Source organism: Bison bison, unplaced genomic scaffold, assembly GCF_000754665.1.
Source record: "Bison bison bison isolate TAMUID 2011002044 unplaced genomic scaffold, Bison_UMD1.0 scf7180017864331, whole genome shotgun sequence".
Taxonomy (NCBI): Eukaryota; Metazoa; Chordata; class Mammalia; order Artiodactyla; family Bovidae; genus Bison; species Bison bison.
Genome location: NW_011494903.1, coordinates 8,541,390 through 8,564,908, shown reverse-complemented (window position 1 = coordinate 8,564,908; position 23,519 = coordinate 8,541,390). Strand labels below are relative to the sequence as shown.

Here is a 23,519-nt window from a genome sequence, read left to right as displayed (position 1 = left end):
GTGACTTAGCAGCAGCAGCAGCAGTGAGTGGTTGGGGCTTTCTTGAGGCTCAGAAGGTAAACAATTGACCTGTGATGTAAGGAACCTGGTTTGATTCCTAGGTCAGGAAGATCTCCTGGAGAACGGCATGGCAACACACTCCCATTTTCTTGCTGGAGAGTTCTGTGAACAAAGGAGCCTGGTGCGCTACAGTCCACGAGGTTGCAAAGAGTCAGACACGACTGAGTGACTAACACACAGTGAGAGATTAATTAAGAACTTTTACTTTAAAAAAAATGGAGAACAGTGTGGAGATTTCTTAAAAAACTGAAAATAGAACTGCCTTATGACCCAGCAATCCCACTGCTGGGCATACACACTGAGGAAACCAGAATTGAAAGAGACATGTGTACCCCAATGTTCATCGCAGCACTGTTTATAATAGCCAGGACATGGAAGCAACCTAGATGTCCATCAGCAGATGAATGGATAAGAAAGCTGTGGTACATATACACAATGGAGTATTACTCAGCCATTAAAAAGAATGCATTTGAATCAGTTCTAATGAGGTGGATGAAACTGGAGCCTATTATACAGAGTGAAGCAAGCCAGAAAGAAAAACACCAATACAGTATACTAACACATATATATGGAATTTAGAAAGATGGTAACAATAAACCCTGTATAAGAGACAGCAAAAGAGACACAGATGTATAGAACAGTCTTTTGGACTCTGTGGGAGAGGGAGAGGGAGAGGGTGGGATGATTTTGGAGAATGGCATTGAAATATGTATAATATCATATATGAAATGAGCCGCTAGTCCAGGTTCGATGCACGATACTGGATGCTTGGGGCTGGTGCACTGGGACGACCCAGAGGGATGGTATGGGGAGGGGGGAGAGAGGAGGGTTCAGGATGGGGAACGCATGTATGCCTGTGGCGGATTCATTTCGATATATGGCAAAACCAATACAATACTGTAAAGTTAAAAAATAAAATAAAATAAATTTAAAAAATTATCTTCATATACACTTGAACCTGATCATCTTGAGTGAAAATTATCCCTTGATATAAAGAACAAGTTTCTTATGTCCAAAACCAAAACAAAATTAAACAGGACAATACAGTTCATCATATTCTCAATTCAATATTGAGACTGTAAAATAAAGGGAGACTGTTATATTGTTAATTTAGCTCATACAAGATTTTTCTGACTCAAAAATTTAATTTATGAGGGGATAAACTGAAAACTTAGCTTATTGTAATGATCTGTGGCAGAAAATGTAAGATTTTCTATTATTTTAACTTAAGATCAAAGATACTCAAGCCCTGAATATTTAATCACAGCATCTGAAAGAGATTCAAAGTACTGTATACCAAGTCTTTAAAATACTGACAAAGAACAAGATCTTTTTTAAAAAACCATCATTTGAGAGTAAGTTAAGCAGTACACGTTAAATTTTACACTAGCACACAAATTGATAATTCTCCTAAAACTGGACATAACCTTGAGTATAATAATATGAGATGAAAACAAACACTGCCACAATTCTCTTAAATAAACAGAAATAACATTTAACTTCATAGAAGATGGGAAGAATAGGAATTATATAACCATATGTCTTGTTGGCAAGTCCATCTAAATCTATCAACTTTCAATTTCAGTTCCCAGTAAACATACATTTGGTATTTTCTGGCTCCTTGACTCCCTTCATCTCTGATTTCCTTGATCAGTGAATTCAGATCTGTCCTTCATAATGAAGGTTCAGTCAAGAAGAACTTGAATCCCATCACTGCAAGAGCTCAAACACATTGATGTGTGTGTGTGTGTCTTCAACAACTACAATGTCAACATTAACACCACCACCACTGGAATTAGAAATGGTTTTGAATCCTGCTTTTAACATGTATCAAATGATCCTGGGCAATCTTTCTAACCTCTTCTAACCTCATTTTCCTCATCCTCATGTTGATGAGAGTATTGTATAAGGTTTCTGTGAGGATATAAATGATGCATACACTCTGATATATACATGATGTATCTAAGATGATGTCCCCTAAGTCCTGGCACAGTGCTTAATGCATGTTAGGTCCCTGAGAAAAGATTTTAACCTGAACGTGAAGCTTCTTTGTAACCCACTCACTAATCATGGGACATTATTTGCCTGCACAGCTCTGTTTTCTGAATGTTGTGAGGTCAGGGTTGGCTTCACACTCTGATACCAAGGAATAGAGCAAATCTAACTCATCCTGTCCTCATACTCCAATAATGTAAGCTTCTTACTACAAACAGCGGGACCCTGATTTATACGATTGTTTCTCTAGCTCAAAAGGACATTGAAACTGACTTCAGTAAGTAAAAATATTAATTGGACATCAACTAATGAGGTTTGATTTTATTATTATCCATTGCTGAAACCCACACTTGTTACAACACTGGTTAAGACTTAAGGCCAATAGTTTCCTCCTCCCTGAAATCCCAATGAACTGATTACATATACTGACTGTCACGTCAGAAAGAAATTTTTAAAGAAAAAATAAGTACATAAGATATACTCAAATAGGAGCATTGCTGGTGCTTGAAGAATGCGTAATGGAATGAGATGGGATCCATTTTCAAAACTTAGGATCAGGAAGTACTCTTTCCTGCTTATAATTCCTCTTCTACACCTGCTGTGTGCACATCAGGAAAAGCACATGCTTAAAAAAGAGGCAGAGGCCAGAAACATCTCACAAAACTCACAGGTTAACAAGAAAGCAGTCAGCTAGCAATTTCAAGACACACTGAGCAAAGCCAGCCTTCAGAGAAACCAACTGAGAAATCCCCAGAAAGTACATTATTAGGGAACCAAATTAAGGTCCTGGAAACAGGGAAGGGACTAATCTCTGCTGGCCACATGTGATAAAAAAAAAGGGATGGGATGCAACGAAGATGACCAGCAGAATACGAGAACATTAGATTAGCTACCTTGGAAAGGATTCTGGTTAAAAGTTCCATATGTAGGGAACTTGGAAGTTGCCACTCTGTTGTAATGACAAGTAAAAAACCTGGACAGACTGAAAAACCAACTATTCTTGAGCATGTGAGAGGAAAGGGTATAGGTCAAACTGCTATCTTCAAGACTTGAGACATCGACGAATAGAGGGAGTCACAGATTCCCAACTTCCCAAAGCAGAGACTCATAAGTGGACCACCATGGGAACCTGAATTTCACCAACTAAACTCATCTCACATGCTAGTAAAGTAATGCTCAAAATTCTCCAAGCCAGGCTTCAGCAATACGTGAACCGTGAACTTCCTGATGTTCAAGCTGGTTTTAGAAAAGGCAGAGGAACCAGAGATCAAATTGCCAACATCTGCTGGATGAAGGAAAAAGCAAGAGAGTTCCAGAAAAACATCTATTTATGCTTTATTGTTTATGCCAAAGCCTTTGACTGTGTGGATCACAATAAACTGTAGAAAATTCTGAAAGAGATGGGAATACCAGACCACCTGACCTGCCTCTTGAGAAATCTGTATGCAGGTCAGGAAGCAACAGTTAGAACTGGACATGGAACAACAGACTGGTTCCAAATAGGAAAAGGAGTCCGTCAAGGCTGTAGATTGTCACCCTGTTTATTTAACTTATATGCAGAGTACACCGTGAGAAACACTGGGCTGGAAGAAGCACAAGCTGGAATCAAGATTGCTGGGAGAAATATCAATAACCTCAGATATGCAGATGACACCACCGTTATGGCAGAAAGTGAAGAGGAACTCAAAAGCCTCTTGATGAAAGTGAAAGTGGAGAGTGAAAAAGTTGGCTTAAAGCTCAACATTCAGAAAATGAAGATCATGGCATCCAGTCCTATCACTTCATGGGAAATAGATGGGGAAACAGTGGAAACAGTGTCAGACTTTATTTTTGGGGGGGCTCCAAAATCACTGCAGATGGTGACTGCAGCCATGAAATTAAAAGACACTTACTCCTTGGAAGGAAAGTTATGACCAACCTAGATAGCATATTGAAAAGCAGAGACATTACTTTGCCAACAAAGGTCCATCTTGTCAAGGTTATGGTTTTTCCAGTGGTCATGTATGGATGTGAGAGTTGGACTGTGAAGAAGGCTGAGCGCGTGAAGAATTGATGCTTTTGAACTGTGGTGTTGGAGAAGACTCTTGAGAGTCCCTTGGACTGCAAGGAGATCCAACCAGTCCATTCTGAAGGAGATCAGCCCTGGGATTTCTTTGGAAGGAATGATGCTGAAGCTGAAATTCCAGTACTTTGGCCACCTCATACGAAGAGTTGACTCATTGGAAAAAAGTCTGATGCTGGGAGGGATTGGGGGCAGGAGGAGAAGGGGACGACAGAGGATGAGATGGATGTGAGTCTGAGTGAACTCCAGAAGTTGGTGATGGACAGGGAGGCCTGGTGTGCTGCGATTCATGGGGTCACAAAGAGTCGGACATGACTAAGTGACTGAACTGAACTGAACTGAAATATTAAGAAAAGAGTAACTAAAGACCCTCTTGATGAAGGTGAAAGAGGACAGTGAAAAAGCTGGCTTAAAACTCAACATTCAAAAAACTAAGATCATGGCATCCAGTCTTATCAGTTCATGGCAAATAGATGGGGAAACAATGGAAACAGTGACAGACTTTATTTTCTTGGGCTCCAAAATCACTGCAGATGGTGGCTGCAGCCACGAAATTAAATGATGCTTGCTCCTTGGAAGAAAAGCTATGACAAACCTATACAGCATATTAAAAAGCAGAGACACTACTTTGCCAACAAATAAAGCCATCTAGTCAAGGCTATGGTTTTTCCACTAGTCATGTATGGATATGAGAGTTGGACCATAAGGAAAGCTGAGCGCTGAAGAATTGATGCTTTTTAAACTGTGGTTTGAAGGAGACTCTTGAGAGTCCCTTGGACAGCAAGGAGATCAAACCAGTCAACACTAAAGGAAATCAATCCTGAATATTCATTGGAAGGACTGATGCTGAAGTTGAAGCTCCAATACTTTGGCCACCTGATGTGAAGAGCCAGCTCACTGGAAAAGACCCTGATGCTGGGAAGGATTGAAGGCAGGAGGAGAGGGGGACGGCAGAGGACAGGATGGTTGGATGGCATCACCGACTCAATGGACATGAGTTTGAGCAAGTTCTGGGAGATGGTGAAGGACAGGGAAGCCTGTTGTGCTGCAGTCCATGGGGTTGCAAAGAGTCGGACATGACTGAGGAATGAACAAAAACAATGCCAGATACCAAACCACAGACCCAGGATAATGCCAAAAAACTACATCTAGGCATATCATTTTCAGATTATAGAAAATCAAAGACAAAGAAAAAATATTGTGAAACAAGTCAGAGGGAAAAAACACCTTGCTCACAGAGGCACAAAGAAAAAACTGCATAAGACTTCTCAGAAATCTCACAAGCAAGAGGAGAGTGGAGTGAAATACTAGAAATGTTGAGAGAAAAAAACCATGGCAACCTAGAATTGGGCACCCTGTGAAATCACCATTCAAAAGAGAAGCAGAAATACTTTTTCAGACAAACAAAAGTGGAAGGAATTTGTTGCCAGTAGACCTGTGGGAAAGTAATGTTAAGAAAGAAGGAAAGCATTAAAAATCAAAAATTTGGATCTATATTAAAAAAAGGAAAAGCATTAAAGAAGCAATAAATGAAGGTTAAATAAAAACTTGCATTTTTAAAATTCTGAGCTGATCTAACAGAAAACAGTTTGTTAAAAATATTAATAATAATACCAACAATGTATTGATTATGATGCTTATGTGTATATGATACATATGTATATGGGCTTAGGTACATATACAAATGAAATGAATGACTGAAATGATACAACAGACAAGAGGCAGTAGTAACTAGGATATTTTGTTATTACAAGGTATTCTTACTGCCTATAAAGTGGTATAGCGCTATTAATATTTGAAAGTGGACTTGGATTAGCTGTAAACATGTATTGCTAATTCTAGGGCAAACACTAAAAAAAAAAAAATAGATTAGCTACTCTAGGCTAAGAGTTCTCACTAGTTCATTAGTAAAGGCAACTAGAAAGTTATCAGATCTCTACTGTGTACTACTAGTAGTTTATTTTATATATTTATGCATATGGTAAACTATATAATCCTTATTCCAGAGCATATATCTAAATCTGTCTCAATGAATCCTATTATTTTTATGAAGTCCTACATATTGAAACATGTATATTTTGATATTTTGGGGGGGTTAATATCTGGACTTGGTTGATCCAACTTGACAATTACAGAGGACAAAGGGATTCCCTGTTGGCTCAGATGGTAAAGAATCTGCCTGCAACGCAGGAGACGTGAGTTCTATCCCTGGGTTGGGAAGATCCCCTGAAGAAGGGAATGGCAACCCACTCCATCCGGTATTCTTGCCTGGAGAATTCCATGGACAGAGGAGCCTGGTGGGCTCAGTCCATGGGGTCGCAAAGAGTTAGATATGACTGAGTGACTAACACTTTCATTCTTTTTTTAATCATACTTGACAATTAACAGAGGACAAAGTCAGATGGAATAGCACCAAGATAAGTGCAATTTTACAAAGTCAACGAAGTATCTGACTCTGATTTTCTGTCTTCTAAGCATCACTATGGGCTTCCCAGGTGGCTCAGTGGTAAAGAATCTGCCTGCCAATGCAGGAGATGTGCATTTGATCCCTGGGTAGAGAAAATCGCCTGAAGGAGGGAATGGGAACCCAGTCCACTATTCTTGTCTGCACTACCCTATGGACAAGGGAGCCTGATGCTATAGTCCATGGGGTCACAAAGAGCTGGACTGAATGACTTGAGCATGCACAATCACTATATGGTCACCTATCAGGATTAGAGAGAAATGCATGCCCTAATGTATTATTCTCACCCTTTATCAAGGATATGTGGACATATCCCAAATGTATGATTATTTTGAGCCTTCATAGCAATACTGTCAGATAGACCCTGTAAGAACTAGTTTCAGTGACTGTAGGTATCTGTTCTACATGCATTTATTTCTAATGAACATGATCTAGTTTCTAAGGCAGTTTAGAACAGTTCTAGCAATCTCCAGGAGCTTCCCATGGTCTTTGGAATTGTATTTACCTTTTCCTATCAGAACACGATGTTTCTTAAACAAAGGGACAATAATTATACTCCAGAGAGAATTCAGCCAAACCAGGTGATGTCCAGAGTGGGGCAGTGGGAAATGTTCCCCCTTTGGTGCAGGTCATCGGTGTATTTCTACACCTAAAAACACAGCATTGAGGAGACCACAGAGCACAGAACTGGCAGAGGTCACGCTCAGAGGTGACGACTCACTGTCTCAGAGTAGTGCCACTGCTCTAGGTTTTACTAGACATAAGGCAGTTTTGGTTAGAATGCATTACAACTAGAAGCTTCCTGCAGTACTGAGGCTAGAATAGGGCAAGACTATGGCTTTTACATTCTTACAAAAGTGAGCTTGAGGTTTTGCCAAAATATTTCTTTTTAGTAAGGAGTCCTGAAGCTTCCTAAAGGTCAACACAGCATCTGTGTCAAGCCATTTCTGCAGCTGTTCCTTCGCAGATAATTCATTGGTTATACTTTTCTGGTTGATCTTTTGATGGGTGACTGGGGTAAATTTTCTTCAACAAGCCTCTTGTAATGAATGGTAGTGCTCATTCTTCCATTCCCTTCCAACCCTTCCCAAGGGATAGCTCATCCTAAATTCTCCCAGAGTCATCCCAAAGTCACGCCCCACAGATAAAGCAGGAGTAAAATCAAATATGGCAGAGAGGATAGAAGAATGAACACAAACAGAAGGAGACACTGTTGTTGTTATACTTTGAGTTCTCTTTGAAAAGTGGGCTGTGGGAAATAAGTGGGCTGGCTTTGATGATAGCCAACTAAATTTATAATATTCTCTTGCCAATTCTTCATATGGATTTCTGCTCTCAAACAAAGATAAAAATTTAAAATAGACTAAGGAAATAACATCTTAGTGGATTTTTTTAAATTATAAACTTCATTTTAAGTAACTTGGTTACCTCAACTGTTAATAAAATAAAAGCAGAAAAAAACAGGCTGCCTTTTTGCCAGATTTAATCAGAATGCTGTATCTACAATAATCAACATAACTTGCTTCTTGTCCTTCACTCATTTCAACAAAAATTATTGAATTTTCTCCCTAACTATATTTTTTGGATTCTTCATTTTGTTCTTGTTCCTGGAGGCATGTTGGTTTAAATTCATCTTTGAAAAAAGAAGAAGGGGTATGTATATGGAGGCAAAACATTCTCTTGAAGCCAACAGATATAGAGTTGCTAGAAGAAGCTGACTGTACACACAAGTTGCCTGATTGGGAAGCGGAATCCTCTTGATTTAGAGACGTGTGACAGCCTTTGGTGGGTGGGCACAGGCAATGTCCCACCCGTCCTTTTTTTTGGCAGGTCAAGACTGAGCCAGCAGAGGCAGAGCTCTATCTTTCCCTTGGAACATATCATTTTGGTTCTCCTTCAAAGCCTTCTTCCAGATAAGAAGCCAATGACTGATTACATCTTAGTGAATTTATACTTTAGTAGCTCTCTGCTCCAAATAGACAAGAGTAATTCGTAGGTGTTGGAAAAGACTCCTGAGACTTCCTTGGACTGCAAGGAGATAAAACCAGTCAATCCTATAGGAAATCAACCCTGAATATTCATTGGAAGGACTGATGCTGAAGCTGAAACTCCAATACTTAGGCCACCTGAGGGAAAGAGCCAACTGACTGGAAAAGACTCTGATGCTAGGAAAGACTGAAGGCAGAAGAACTAGGAGGCAACAGAGGATGAGATCGTTGGATGGCATCACTGACTCAATGGACATGAGTTTGAGCAAACTCCAGGAGATAGTGAAGGACAGGGAAGCCTGACATGCTGCAGCCCATGGAGTTGCAAAGAGTTGGACATGACTTCACTGAACAAAAACAACAAATATGTAAAGTTACTGGTGGTTCAGTAATATGCAAAATTATAAAAAGTATTCAATTATAACTATTTCAAAGGGAAAACCAAAATGTCACAATGCTTAAATGCAGGTAAAAATCCTGGCAAAAGGGTGAGCAGGACTTAAGTGAAGGGTCTGCCAGAAGCTGTTGTGGGTGGTGGCCATGTGCTTGGCTCCAGTGAAGTCTCAGAGCTTGAACTGCTCCACATGAGGTGGGAAGGAGACCACCCTCACCACAAACTTCTTGGATCCTAACTCCTGAACTTCAGGCCTAGGAAGGTGGCAAAGTAAGGACTCAGCTTGTCACATAAACACTCCACCAAGCTGCCTGCTGTCTCTGTGATAATTCCTAATGTATTTTCAGTGTCACAAGGAGAGGCAATTCTGAACCACCTTAACAAGTACTGTCCTAAAATGAAGTCCCACAGGGTGGTCAGGAAAAAAGTGCCAAAACTAGGAAGAGTGGGTGCATGTAGATAGTAAAGGGGAGGAAAAGAACAGGAAAGAGAAAAATAAAAAGAAACCAAAAGGGAGAGTTTTTCCATAAAGAAGGTTGAACACTGAAGAGTTGAAGCTTTCAAATTGTGGTGCTGGGGAAGACTCTTGAGAGTACCTTGGACTGCAAGATCAAACTAGTCAATCCTAAAGGAAATCAACCCTGAATATTCACTGGAAGGACAGAAGCTGAAGCTCCAATACTTTGGTCACCTGATGAGAAGAGCTGACTCATTGGAAAAGACCCTGATGCTGGGAAAAATTGAGGGCAGGAGGAGAAGGGGATGACAGAGGATGAGATGGCTGGATGGCATCACTGACTCAATGGACATGAGTTTGGGTGGACTCCAGGAGTTGGTGATGAACAGGGAGGCCTGGCGTGCTGCAGTTTATGGGGTCACAAAGAGCTGGACACAACTGAGGGACTGAACTGAATTGACAGACAGTAAAATAATTACAACAAGAATTTACTCTGGATAAAATATGTTTGATAGGACAGTGCTATGGAATGAACATTTATTGAACATATGAAAATTCATATGTTGAAGCCCCCCCACACCAGTGTCATGGTATTTGCAGGTGGGGTAATGGGGGAGGTAATTGGGTCATGAGGGTAAGGTCCTCATAACAGAACAGACACCCTTATGTAAAGAAGGGGCACGGGAGACCTTGCTCTCTCTGCCATGTAAGGATACAGTGAGAAGACAGCCATCAAGTCAGAAGATTCTCTGAGAACTGAATCTGTGAGCACCTTGACCTTGGAATTTCTAGCCTCCAGAACTGTGAGAAATGAAGCTTCCCAGTCTGTTGTGTTTTGTAATAGCAGTCCAAACTGAAAAAGACAGCAATCTGACATATATTTTAAAATAAGCATGCTACTTGCTGCCTTTGGATATTTTCACTTGGACATCTCACACTCACTTTAACTGAATTCACATAATTATAAACTCCTCTTTAGAACTGTTTCTTGTCACATCTCTCTGCTTCAGTGAGTAAAACCACATTTAGCCAGTTATGCAGAGGGGAACATTGAAAGGAGAACATTTCAACCATCCCCAGGCTCAAAAAACTCCCTACCAACAGATAAACTGAGTCACCCAGTAAGTCCAGGCTAGTGCACCTCCTAAATATCTCCACATTTGTGTAATTTTTCTACCTGTAACACCTTACTTTTATTTATTTACTTACTTTTAAACTTTTGCTTTTTTATGGAGGTATAGCTGATTAACAAAAAATGTTGTGACAGTTTCAAGTAGACCACGAAGGGACCTAGCCATATATATACACTTATCTTTTCTCCCCCAAGCCCCCAACACCATCCAGGCTGCCACATAACATTGAGCAGAGTTCCATGTGCTATACACCAGGGCCTTGTTGCTCATCCATTTTAAATACAGCAGTGTGAACCACCTTACTTTTAGTTCAAGCCACAAATATTACTTCCCCAGATGACTGCCAAGATCTTCTTTCTCTTTGCCATTCCTCTAGTGTTTCTCCCACATGGAAACAAAACATTGACTCTAGTTAACTCTGGGAGAAAGGAAAGAGAGTGGAATTAGAGAGTGCTCTTTAAGTATATTTGTGCACTTTTTTATTCTTTAAAAATGAAGATTGAAATAAACATGACATAATAATAAGATCTGATTAACTTGAGTGGTTGATATACAGGAGTTTGTTATGGCATTCTCCTTTTTTTGCTGGGATGTTTGAAATATTTTCTGGTGAAAAAGTGTAAAACTAGCGACCCTTTTACTATGGGAATCAATTTGATAATAAATTTCTTAATATTTGGTATATCTTACTTTTTGAACCCAGAAATTATATTTACAAATTAACATTTAATGAGATAATTCTTTACATGGGCCCAAAGATGCTCATTAGAGGGTAATGATCAATAAGGAACTGGCTAAGGGAATTTTGCTTTGTCTTGCTGCTGCTGCTAAGTCGCTTCAGTCATGTCCGACTCTGTGCGACCCCATAGACAGCAGCCCACCAGGCTCCCCTGTCCCTGGGATTCTCCAGGCGAGAACACTGGAGTGGGTTGCCATTTCCTTCTCCAATGCATGAAAGGGAAAAGTGAAAGTGAAGTCACTCAGTCGTGTCCAACTCTTCTCGACCCCATGGTCTGCAGCCTACCAGGCTCCTCCATCCATGGAATTTTCCAGGCAAGAGTACTGGAGTGGGGTGCCATTGCCTTCTCCAATTGTCTTGCTAGTAAAATATAATGTGTCCATAAAAATGATTGCTCTGGAGACTGAATAATACGTGGAAAATTACCTATGTTAGGATGTTAAATGAAAACATGTGTGTGTGTGTACATAAATCCATTTGCCTGCACACACTGTAAACACCTACTGGAGAAGGCAATGGCAACCCCTCCAGTGCTCTTGCCTGGAAAATCCCATGGGTGGAGGAGCCTGGCAGGCTACAGTTCATGGGGTTGCAAAGAGTTGGACATTACCGAGCAACTTTACTTTCTTTCACATAAAGATTTATGTGAAACAAGATTTATGGGAAACAAGAATATTGAAGGGCAATAAAGCAAAATACCAAAGTGCATATGTGTTAGGGTGCTGATTTAAAAAAAAAAATTTCATTAACGTATTTAAGTTAGTTTTACAATATATAAAGTTTTAACCTGACATAAAAATACACCACCAAATGATTCAGTGTTTCGGGCATGCTTCCATCTTTATATTTAACAGTGAGTGTCCTGTGTAAATATTAGCATTTCAATCTCTATGTCTGAGAGTATGAAGGTGGATACGCTGTCACTCTTCTCTGTCAGAACGAAGACAGCACAGTGCTATTTGAATAGATAGCAGAGGCAGAAATTTAGGTGAGCATGTGGACACTATGATCACTGTGCTAAAGTTTAATAAGCAGAGTGACATTTGCCCAAGTTGGCTGAGGTGCAACTGAAGGATCAGGATGCCCTTCACTCTTGGTAAGGCTGTTGCATCTCCTTGCTAACTGCAGATGTATCTTTATGACTCTCACACCAATCAGCTATTTATATGGTATTTCCCCTGTTCTGAAATATCACACAAGTCACGCAAAGAGTCCAACCCATGCTGAAATAGCAGGAGCGGGTGGATGATGTTCTCTTCTTCTCTGAGGAGGCCCTGCTAAGGCAGGACTAGCTGAGTTTCTCTCTGTGGTGTCCTGGGACAAATGATTCAAACTTAAAGCTTAAAATCCCAGGATAGAGGAGCCTAGCAGGCTATAGTCCATGGGGATGCAAAAGAGTGGGACACAACTTAGCAACTAAACAACAACAATCCTTGCACAGAAAAGAGAACAAAAGGGATGCAAAATTGAAAAAGTATTTGTTAACCACAATGAAGTCTCAATGACTTCATGTTCCTCACAACTGTTCCTCAGGAAAATATTTTCTTATTTTCTGCTTAAGTAGCTTTTGCTTCTCAGCGTGTCTAGCCCTCCTGGGCAGCAGGGGCAGGATCCTTGGCGGGAACAGCAGGACAGGCTCTTACGGATGCCCCTGAGGCTGATATCAGTGCACATTTGACCTGGACAGATTTCCAGAGGTTTGGGGTTTTTAAAAATGTCACGCACTTTGAAATGAACATATGACCTGTTATTTCTAAGGGTTGTGTGCTGTGTGCTCACTCATGTCCGACTCTTTGCGACCCCGTGGACTGTAGTCCACCAGGCTCCTCTGTCCATGGGATTTTCCAGGCAAGGATACTGGAGTAGGTTGCCATTTCCTTCTCCATTCCAAAGGTTAGCTCTTGGTTTTCTATACTGAAGGAGGGAAAGAAAGAAATCAGTAATACAGAAGTTGTCTCACTGTCACTGGATCTCTTTCCATGATTACCTCCTGGGGGGCAGGGGGTAGAAGGAGCAAGTGGACAAGTGGAGCAAAGTACATGAGAGGAAGCCAGGGAGAAGGAGGCTGTATTCTCCTGGCTCCTTCATTCCCTCACTTTGATTCTCTTTGCTGTATTGCTGATTCTGGCGTTTCAGCATATAGTCATCCTTGTTTTATAGGCAGTAGTAACAATGCATACATGCATGCTAAGTCGCTTCAGTCGTGTCTGACTCTTTGCAACCCAATAGACTGTAGCCTGCCAGTCTGTCCATGGGATTCTCCAGGAAAAAATACTGGAGTGGGTTGCTTTGCCCTCCTCCAGGGGATTTTCCTGATCCAGGGGTCGAAGCCACTTCTCTTGTTTCCTGCTTTGGCAGGCGGGTTCTTTACCACTAGCGTTAGTTGTCCTCATTTTATAGGCAGTAGTAATAACAGAGGCAGAAAATTCCAGAACAGACTTGGACAGGATCCAAAAGAAGAAAAGAGAGTTAGAGTTTACTATTAAAGCCCCCAAATGAGTGAAGAGCCCCAAGTACCAGAATAGCCCCAACTCCTGCCTTCACAGACCTCGAGAGCCCATGTTCTACAAATGTCCACGTGCTCCTGTCCAGCTTCTAGCATCTGTCTGCAGCTGGACTGTGCCTACAGGGCTGAGGCCAATCAATGAAACTGAAGCAGAAGTGGTCTGCATCACTCCAGGCCAAGGCCGTTATGAAGGGCCAATCTGCCTCTTCAATTTCTCCTCTCCCAGCGGGGCAATTTCAGATGTCTCAGCTACAAGACAAAGCAGGGTCATCTGACCTATGTTTAGAATGGGATAAAAATAAACCTTCACTGTGTTCCTAAGATTTTGATTTGTTACCGCAGCAGAACCTGTCCTATCCTGACATACTTAACAGCAAGGAACCTTTCCAATGCTTGATTTTATGAGAGAAAACTATTATTCCTGTAGGTATGAAAAACTGATCAATTGGAGACAGAAGAAGACCATTGGGCTAGGAATCACAAGAGCTGGTTATGGTCTGGATGTGGCCGTAATTGAAAGGATCCCTCTGGTAGGTGGTTTGACTTCTGTGGTCCTCAACCAGAGCAGTTATAAATCTTTATGTTTTGCTTTTTAAAAAGACACACAGGTTGTTGCTAAGCACCAGATTTGAGCTCCATGATGCCCCTGAGGGTTGGGATGAGGTGGGAGGCGGGAGGAAGGTTCAAGAGGGAGGGGACATGGGTATACCAATGACTGATTCATGTTGATGTATGGCAGAAACCAACAGAATACTGTAAAGCAATTATCCTCCAATTAAAAATAAATAAATAAGTAAATAAAAAGACATGTAGGGACTTCCCTGGCAGTCCAGTGGCTAAGACTCCAAGCTCCCAATGCAGGGAGCCTGGGTCCCACCCTTGGTCAGGAAACTAGATCCCACATGCTACAACTAAGAGTTAGCATAGCACAACTAAAGATCCCACATGCTGAAACGAAGACCCGGCAAAGCCAAATAAACAAATATGGAAAATAAATAAAAGACTTGTAACTCTTTATGTAAATAAAACCTTTCATGAGGATAGTATATAAAGCTGATTAAAAAAAAAACAAAAAAAAACTGCCTCTTCGTTTATACCACGTCTGACACATTTACTACTCATAGAAGCCCCTGGGCCGTCTTTGTAGAACCCTGCAGACTCAGGGACATGAGTGCAAACTGCCAGCTTGAACTGTCTCCATTGCTTATTCTGAAGCTGACATTGTTCATAGAGAGAGCATCTGTTCTCACCTGTTCCACATGTTACACTGCACTCTGTCCAGCGGCCATACTGCCAGAAGTACACCAGCTTCTCCACGTCATTGTCAAGGCCATCCTTCCGGATTGTATACTCATACTTGATACCAGGATTAGTCACCTGGAAAAGAAGCTAAAGGGCAAGAGAGGGGTCATGCAAAACTCCGATGTGACCTTACACTGCAAATCACAGTCACATAAAAATCCTGCCCAATGTCCACCACCTTAAAGTAGTCACGAAGGCACGCACTGGAACAATCGCCATTAAATAAGCACGTCTACTTCCACCTCTAAGTCTACATCTACATCTAATCTGCCCCAATCTATTATTGCTTGACTGAATTCCCATGGGAAATCTAATCATATGGGAATTATTCTGAGGGATTAACCAGAGCACCCTTTCCAACAATAGCTGGTAGGTCACCTTGTGCCCTTGCATACTTACTAACTTTGTGGTTATGGGTAATTTCCTTGATCTCTTTGTGCCTCACTTTCCTTATCAACAAGGTAAGGATAATCACAGCATGACTAAGGATTGTTGATGAGGGCTAAATAAATAATCATTAGGTGATTAGATATGGTTGGATCTGTGCCTGGCATACAGTTAGCACTCAGTAAACACTAATTTGATTGTTGTTGTTATTGCTTTATGATGCCCTCTTCTAGCTCTTAGGCTGATTTCTTTACAGCATATAATTCTGGGGTTAAAATGGTCATGGGTTTTAGCCAAAGCATAAAATTGTAATCAGAATTGGGACCTTCTCCTCCTTTCCCTCTCCTGCAGCAATCTACTTATCAGGTGTTTGAAATAGATTTATCTTACATTAGAGATGGTGGATTGGTTGCTCCATGGAATTGCGGGTCCCCATATATAAAACTTTTTTCCCTGGTGGGCCTCTAAAATGTAAGGTTTCCTGACATTTATGGATCATGGCTGTCAAGCCTTGACTTCTAGCTTCTGTGAATGCTCTGATCTCTGGTTCTGAAATGACTTACCTCTAAACTCTGAATATAGTTAGATGTCACTATCTCTTGGGCCATTCGTAATCCCCAACCTGCCTTGCCTCTGCTGGTATAATTATCCCACTCCTTTTCTATAGTTCTTTGCCAGTATGGTAGACAAATCACTTCTGCCTTTGAAGAGCATATCCTATATCTAAATGTATTTCTCCTCCAAGGGTTTTAGAAAGTCAAATCTTTTGTCTGAGGACAACCACATGAGAACACGTGAAAGAACCATGTCAGTTCATCACCACTGCTGGAAAGCTGTTTGAAAACTCGTAACAGGCTGACATAGACTGGTGCTGTCATTTTCATATCCAAGGAAAAACTCATCCTGAAATAAATAGCCTGCATTGACCATACTGGAAACTGACCTCCATGGACGATCTTAGGGCCCCTGGCATTCCGTCATGAGAGTTGCAGCAATTTTAGGCAATAAAGGATTTTCTCCCTTGTTCCTTGCTAAAAGGAGCTTTAAGGATTATTAATGAAGGTGTACTAAGTCACTTCAGTCATGTCTGACTTTTTGCGACCCTATGGACTATAGCCTGCCAGGCCCCTCTCTCTATGTTGGTTCTCCAGGCAAAGTCCTGGAGTGGGTTACCATGCCCTCTTCCAGGGGATCTTCCTAACCCAGGGATCGAACCTGCATCTCTTATGTCTCCTGCATTGGCACACAGGTTCTTTACCACTAGAGCCATATCCTCTAGCAAATACTTTGGAAAAGAAAATTACAAAGATCCTAACTAGTGTAAATGTCAGCAGTTTCCTTCATTTCTGCATTACCTGGATCCACACTGACTCGTTGGTGGGACCCGTGGCCATCAGTTTCTCCAGGTCTCCTTTTCTGTCGTATTGAAAGATGGTCCCTGCCAGCTTGTAGTTCCCATTCCACTGGATAATAAATCCTCCATTGAGGTAATATTTTTCAGGGTCTTCACTCCTGATGGCCAGAAAGTTTCCAGCTCCTTCAACCTCCATTACTCGTATGTCCCTGGCTCCTTTTGGAATCAGTCCGATGTCAACATAACCTAAGGAGAAAAGAGAGGCATGCAAGCTTAGCTGAACACAGTCTGTTTCCAACCCTTTATTCATGCTTTTTCCAGTATCTCCACCATTTAGTGCCCTTGTCTTCCTGCTGGGTGGTTACTGAGACTGGCAGATGCACTAATCATGGGGAACTTTAAGGAGCTTGGCCATGAGTAGAAATCTCAGGAGCTTTGTGACTCAGTACATAATCAGTTTTATGAGAGGAGAGGTGAAATAAATGCAGATCAGATTCTGAAGCTTTTGTGGTTGATCCAGCATTTATTTTTCTGTGATTTCCTATTGATAGTTCAAAATGTTACAGCCCCTAGCCAGCTTCCCATTTGCATTTCTGCTTCCCCATTTGTTGCTGCTATCAGATTAATCTTCCTGAATACTTGCAGTGGCTACATCTTTTGCCTTATCCTCATTGCCCGAAAATTAAAGACAGACGAGGAAATAATTTAATCATAGCTTAAATTCATTAAGAGAATTCTGTAGGGAATGTTGGATTGATTGCCACCTGGCACACTTGAATACAACTTATGATGAGAAACTCAGCTCTGAGCACAGCTTTTTATATTGCTGGACAATTATATTCATTAAAAAGGTTTTTTTTTTCATACTTTCCTATGTTTTGATGAAATATAAACTTATGTTTTACTCTCATATGTTCTAACACAACATTCTCAAAAAACAGAACATCCACTTAAAGACCATGATCAATTCTAGCTACAGTCTTACCCTCGCTTATTGGTTATTATGGTAGGAGACCTAAAGGCGAGAAATGGAATTAAAACATGAAGGGCTTCCTCTCTTTGCCAGACTCTAAGCTAAGCCCTTTATGCATTCATCCTATTTATGCTTCTTAAGAACATAAGAAGCATATGTTCATCACCTCGTAGCTGTGATAGAAAGGAAAGACTCTGGGGAAGGCACTGGGAAAGGAGTACTGGGCATGGGAGTCAGACATCAGTTCTAGTTTCTGCATCACCACGAATAAGCTCCATGATGTCCATCAACTTATTCAACTGCTTTGAATGTCATCTGTAAAAGGAAGGAGCTTGAATGAGATGATGTCTGGCATCCTTCCTAGCGCTGATAATCAATTATTTTGCCCATTTCTAGGCTACAGTTTCTTTGTTCCTTTACTTTTTCCATACAAAACTTGATTTTAAGATCTTGATCATCCTGGTAATTTCCCACCGGAATTATCCTAGGTTTTATTCTGACTGACCAGCAAGCCCTCATCCCTGTCACCTAAAAGCACCCTGACTGCTTTCTCTGCCTCAGACATGAACACAGCATAGAGTCCTGGGCGTTAAAACCCACAACAGGCCAGCAGGAATGATTTACTCAGAAGCTGGGTACAGACCACAACTTCAGCTCTATTTTTCAAACTGGCAGCTGCCATCCAAAGGAACCAAAGTGTAGGGCATGAAGCACTTGATTAAATTGCACTAGGCCCTTACAAACTCACCTGAGACAGTTGGTCAAAACTACTAATTTACAACTAGGAAGGCAAAATATTTATCCCATGTGATTGAGGGTGAAGCAATTGTTTAAAAAGCCTTTGGAACACTGCTTCCTACAGCCATAGCAGAGCTTCTCGAGTCAGAGCTCATGCAGAAAAGTCAACTGGCGTTAAATAGTATGCTGCTGTTTAGTCGCTCAGTTGTGACTAACTCTTTTGAGACCCTATGGACTGTAGCCCACTAGGCTCCTCTGTCCGTGGGATTTCTCAGGCAAGAATACTAGAGTGGGTTGCCATTTCTTTCTGCAGGGGATCTTCCAGACGCAGGGCTTGAACCCATGTCTTCTGCATTAGCAAGTGGATTATTTACCACTGAGTCATCTGGAAAGCCCATTAAATAGTATGATAACCACCATATCCCTTGTCTTAAACAAAAAACTGAACAAAATAAAAAAGCTATGAGAAATAGATGAGAAAACAACCCCCAAGAGTTTGCCTTTTATCTTCCACTTACAAATATTAAAATTAGAAATATTTATTGTGTGTAGATTCTGCCATATTAAGAGGGGAAGTACATCAAATTTAAAATAAAAGATTTCATTGAATAGAATATCTGCTTCTGAACAGTTTGTAGACAGAAGATGTAAACTGAGGCAGATTTAGCCATGAGCAAAAGTAATACATATTTATAATAAATTTTTGCAAAAGAACACCAAAGAGAAACCCAAAAAATAAAATTCTGATATTTGGATTTAAAAAGAACCATAACATATCCACAGACTCTTTTACACGTGACAAAATAGCCCACAATAGAGAGGAGTGTAAAATGAAAAGTAAAAGTTTCCATTTCCCTCCACCCCTAGTCTTAAATCCCAAAGATAATTGCACTTAATAGTCTCTTGGATTCTCTTTCAAAACCTTACTTTACACGTACAAACACATATACACATGCTTTTTTAAGCAAGTGATATCATACTATATGAACATTTTAACTACTGCTTTTTAAATTTAATGTACCTTACACATCTTTTCACATTTTTTGAGCATTTTAACAACTGCCAAAATGACATAAACCCATTTTTTAACCAACACACTGTTAATGGACATTTAGGTGGAAGGGAATGACCATCTGTCTATCTACAAAATGAAGAAATGTTTTCAAGAGAGGAGGCAATCTATGCTACATCACACAGATGTATGTGTGTAAATATATATATATGTGTGTGTATATATATGTGTGTGTATATATATATATGTGTGTGTGTGTGTGTGTGTGTGTGTGTGTTATACACACACACACACACACATCTAAAACCAGGATTTGTTAAACACCTAAAACAGCATTTTTAATGAAAAAGTATGATTGGTAGAACAGAGCTGAAAAAAGTCCCCTTGAATGTCTCATACTCATGGGTCTTCTTTACAGAAATGAGAATCATATAAAAAAGTTGTACAGGTGAAGGGTTATTGAGACATTTATTCTATGTCAAGGGAAAATTTTCAGGGTTGGTAAGAATACCCCTCAAGTAGTAAGAATGATTAATATATTCATTCAGCAAATCACTTTTCTTTCATTTTCCCCAGTAAACACTATCCTTTTGCACCAGTGTTGGGGAAAGTGGAAACACATAATCTTGACCTCAAAGAAGAAGTCTCTTCTTTGTCCGTGGAGACCACCTGGAAAAACCATCCCTGAATCTAAAACATCTTAAGCTAAAAGAATATTCAGGACCTTTGAGGATGGGGCAGAAGACCGGCCTCACTTCTGAGGACATATCATAGGAGCAACAGTAGATTATTGGTGCTAATATGCATCTTATCCAACTATTCTAAAAAAGGGATTTGCTCACTGGCTTATTTTGTTTTCCAGTCTGTCACTTCAAATAAAAATGTGTTTATGAAGGGGTCATATTGTTAACCCATGCAATTTATCTACAACTACCAGATTGCCTTTTCCTTTTTTAAAAAAATTTGTTCTGTCAGTTTGTGGCAAGCAAGACGATCCTCACTGCAGGCCAAGATGTCATGGTTTCTGTGAGGAAAGATGTTTTCTTCGCCTGGGAAAGACAGATCACTCTTCTGAAGCCTGGCTTGACGGCAGTGACACACTGGTGTCTGGTTCAGATTCAAACCCGCATTTGACCTGCTCACAAATCACAGTGAGGAAGAGCTACATATAATTGTATTCATCAGCTATCTCTTTGAGAATTAAACTGCTCCGGATTTGGAACTTTAGCCTCAATTATTTTAAAAGAGGGTAGGAAGGGGCCTGGAGTCATGGAACACACCATGAGCAACTGTGATCCTCCTGTTATTGGGTTGGTTAAAAAGTTCATCCAGGTTTTTCCATAAGATCTTACAGAAAAATCTGAATGAATTTTTTGGCCAACCCAATAGAAACCAGTGGAAATAGCCGAGTGAACAGACAGAGGCTTCCTGACTCTGAACACTTCCAGGGTAAAGGCTCACACTCCTGAGCCCAAGAGGTCTTTCAGCTCTTCTGATGGGAGAACTTCTGTGTAGAGTGTCCATTCTCCCTACTCCTTCCAACTCAAGGTTTCCCAGAAAGTGTGACTTAGGACAGTTTCCAAGTAAAGGTGGTGTTTTGGTAAATATGGTTTCAAGAAAGCCATGTCCTCTCTCATCATTATCTCCTAACTTCTGCCTCCAATTCTGTCTCTGGGATGTTTTCTTATGTGAGTCTAATCCCCTTTACATGAACTTCTTTAGTCCAGGCCCTCATCTCCTGGACCTGGGTTGATATCCCAGCACTGGGCTCTCCTATTCCAGGCAATTTTGTATGTCATTGGCAAACTAGGCTTTCTATGACACTGACCTCCTCATGTCATTTCACCTTCCTAAAATCATATAATGGCCCCATATGTGCTGTGCTAAGTCACTTGAGTTGTATCTGACTCTTTGCAACCCTATGGACTGTAGCCTGCCAGGCTCCTCTGTCCATGGGATTCTCCAGGCAAGAATACTAGAGCTGGTTGCCATCCCTTCTTCTAGGGGATCTTCCTAACTCAGGGATCAAACCAGTGTTCTTATGTCTTCTGCATTGGCAGGCAGGTTCTTTACCACTAGCATCATCCCGGAAGCCCTAGAATGGTCCCTATTCTCTCCTAAATCAATAGGAAATAAATTGAATATTGTGGGACAGCCTAGGAGCAACTTTGAGTCATGAAGCCATATCATTTCTTCTTAAGAGCATCTCAAGTCCCACTGCCCAGACTTGTACGGACACTGCACTCAACACTGAGGCCGCAGCCCCAACCTGTGCTGTGAGTGCTCTTAGTGGGCTCCGCTCATATTCATGATCACATTAGTTTGTCACAGAGCCTAGAGGCCCCAAGCCAAAGTCCAGAATGTGCTTCATTATGGAATTAAGATGGGCATTGAAGTTACAATTTTTGTCAATTCTGAACTCTATTTGAATTTAATCTTTTGACCATGAAGATCAGTGGCAGAACCTAGGGAGCTGCAGCCAGAAGTATTAAGCACATAAACACACAAAACCAATACAGGATGGGATCCAGGGGGTCAGGTACACAATTTCAGGCAGCTGCTGCTTTTCCTCCATTCCAGGAATCTCTTCTAAAGAAAGATATGGATGCTAATAGCAAGAGTTTAAGAACATTCTATGTGTTTCTTCTGCTCTCTAGACTCTAGACCTTTTTTTCAGCATGCTGAATTGTAGAAATGAAAAATTGTACATAAGGTATATTAGACAGTGGAAACTGAATTAAGTATTGTGCTGAAAGACTTAAAGTAACTCTACTATGTGCGTCAAATCTACTCAATAGATATGCAAAGGTGTACTTAAAATATAAAATTAAAGGTGAACTTTATATGGTAACTGTTCTAGTTCCATAAAAAGATTTTAAACAAAAGTTGAGCATATTCTGGTTAGGACTAAATCAAGGAGGTAGGAATCAAGGCTGGTGGTTTGGGTCCTGAGTTAAGTGACACAATTAGTTGTAGGAGAGTTCCAGGGTGCTCAGAGAATGTGGTCCTTTGTTGCCAGCATCAGAACAAAGCAGGTCCGTGAGAATAAGCCCAGGATTTGGGTTAGTGGTCAGAGGACCTGGCATTGGAGGGGTCAAGAGAAGCCAATAAAGGCCACAGGAGTCCAGAAGGGTGATTTTAGGAGGTCAATGGATTAAGTGCAAGAAGTTTAAAAAATACCAGAAAAGAGCTGCTGCTGCTGCTAAGTTGCTTCAGTCGTGTCCGACTCTGTGCGACCCCATAAATGGCAGCCCACCAGGCTCCCCCGTCCCTGGGATTCTCCAGGCAAGAACACTGGAGTGGGTTGCCATTTCCTGAAAGTGAAAAGTGAAAGTGAAGTCGCTCGGTCATGTCCGACTCTTAGCAACCCCATGGACTTCAGCCCACCAGGCTCCTCCGCCCATGGGATTTTCCAGGCAAGAGTACTGGAGTGGGGTGCCATTGCCTTCTTCGCAGAAAGAGCTAGCTAATATTAAAGATATTCCAGTTGAGCTCTTTCAAATCCTGAAAGATGATGCTGTGAAAGTGCCAATATGCCAGCAAATTTGGAAAACTCATCAGTGGCCACAGGACTGGAAAAGGGCAGTTTTCATTCCAATCCCAAAGAAAGGCAATGCCAAAGAATGCTCAAACTACCGCACAATTGCACTCATCTCACAGGCTAGTAAAGTAATGCTCAAAATTCTTCACGCCAGACTTCAGCAATATGTGAACCATGAACTTCCAGACATTCAAGCTGGTTTTAGAAAAGGCAGAGGAACCAGAGATCAGATTGCCAACATCTGCTGGATCATGGAAAAAGCAAGAGAGTTCCAGAAGAACATCTATTTCTGCTTTATTGACTATGCCAAAGCCTTTGACTGTGTGGATCACAATAAACTGTGGAAAATTCTGAAAGAGATGGGAATACCAGACCACCTGACCTGCCTCTTGAGAAATTTGTATGCAGGTCAGG

The 23,519-nt window shown here is 41.0% G+C and overlaps 1 protein-coding gene across 1 annotated transcript in view; it reads right to left on the bottom strand.

Annotated features, from left to right (window-relative positions):
• Positions 1–23,519, bottom strand: part of ADAMTS12 (ADAM metallopeptidase with thrombospondin type 1 motif, 12) — a 390,158-nt gene that overhangs the window by 90,688 nt on the left and 275,951 nt on the right. Inside the window, exons 15-16 of the mRNA XM_010853830.1 lie at positions 16,843–17,087; positions 15,049–15,187 (exon numbers count right to left, since the gene is read on the bottom strand). Of these exons, the coding sequence (XP_010852132.1) occupies positions 15,049–15,187; positions 16,843–17,087 (384 nt within the window). The remainder of the gene's footprint in view (positions 1–15,048; positions 15,188–16,842; positions 17,088–23,519) is intronic.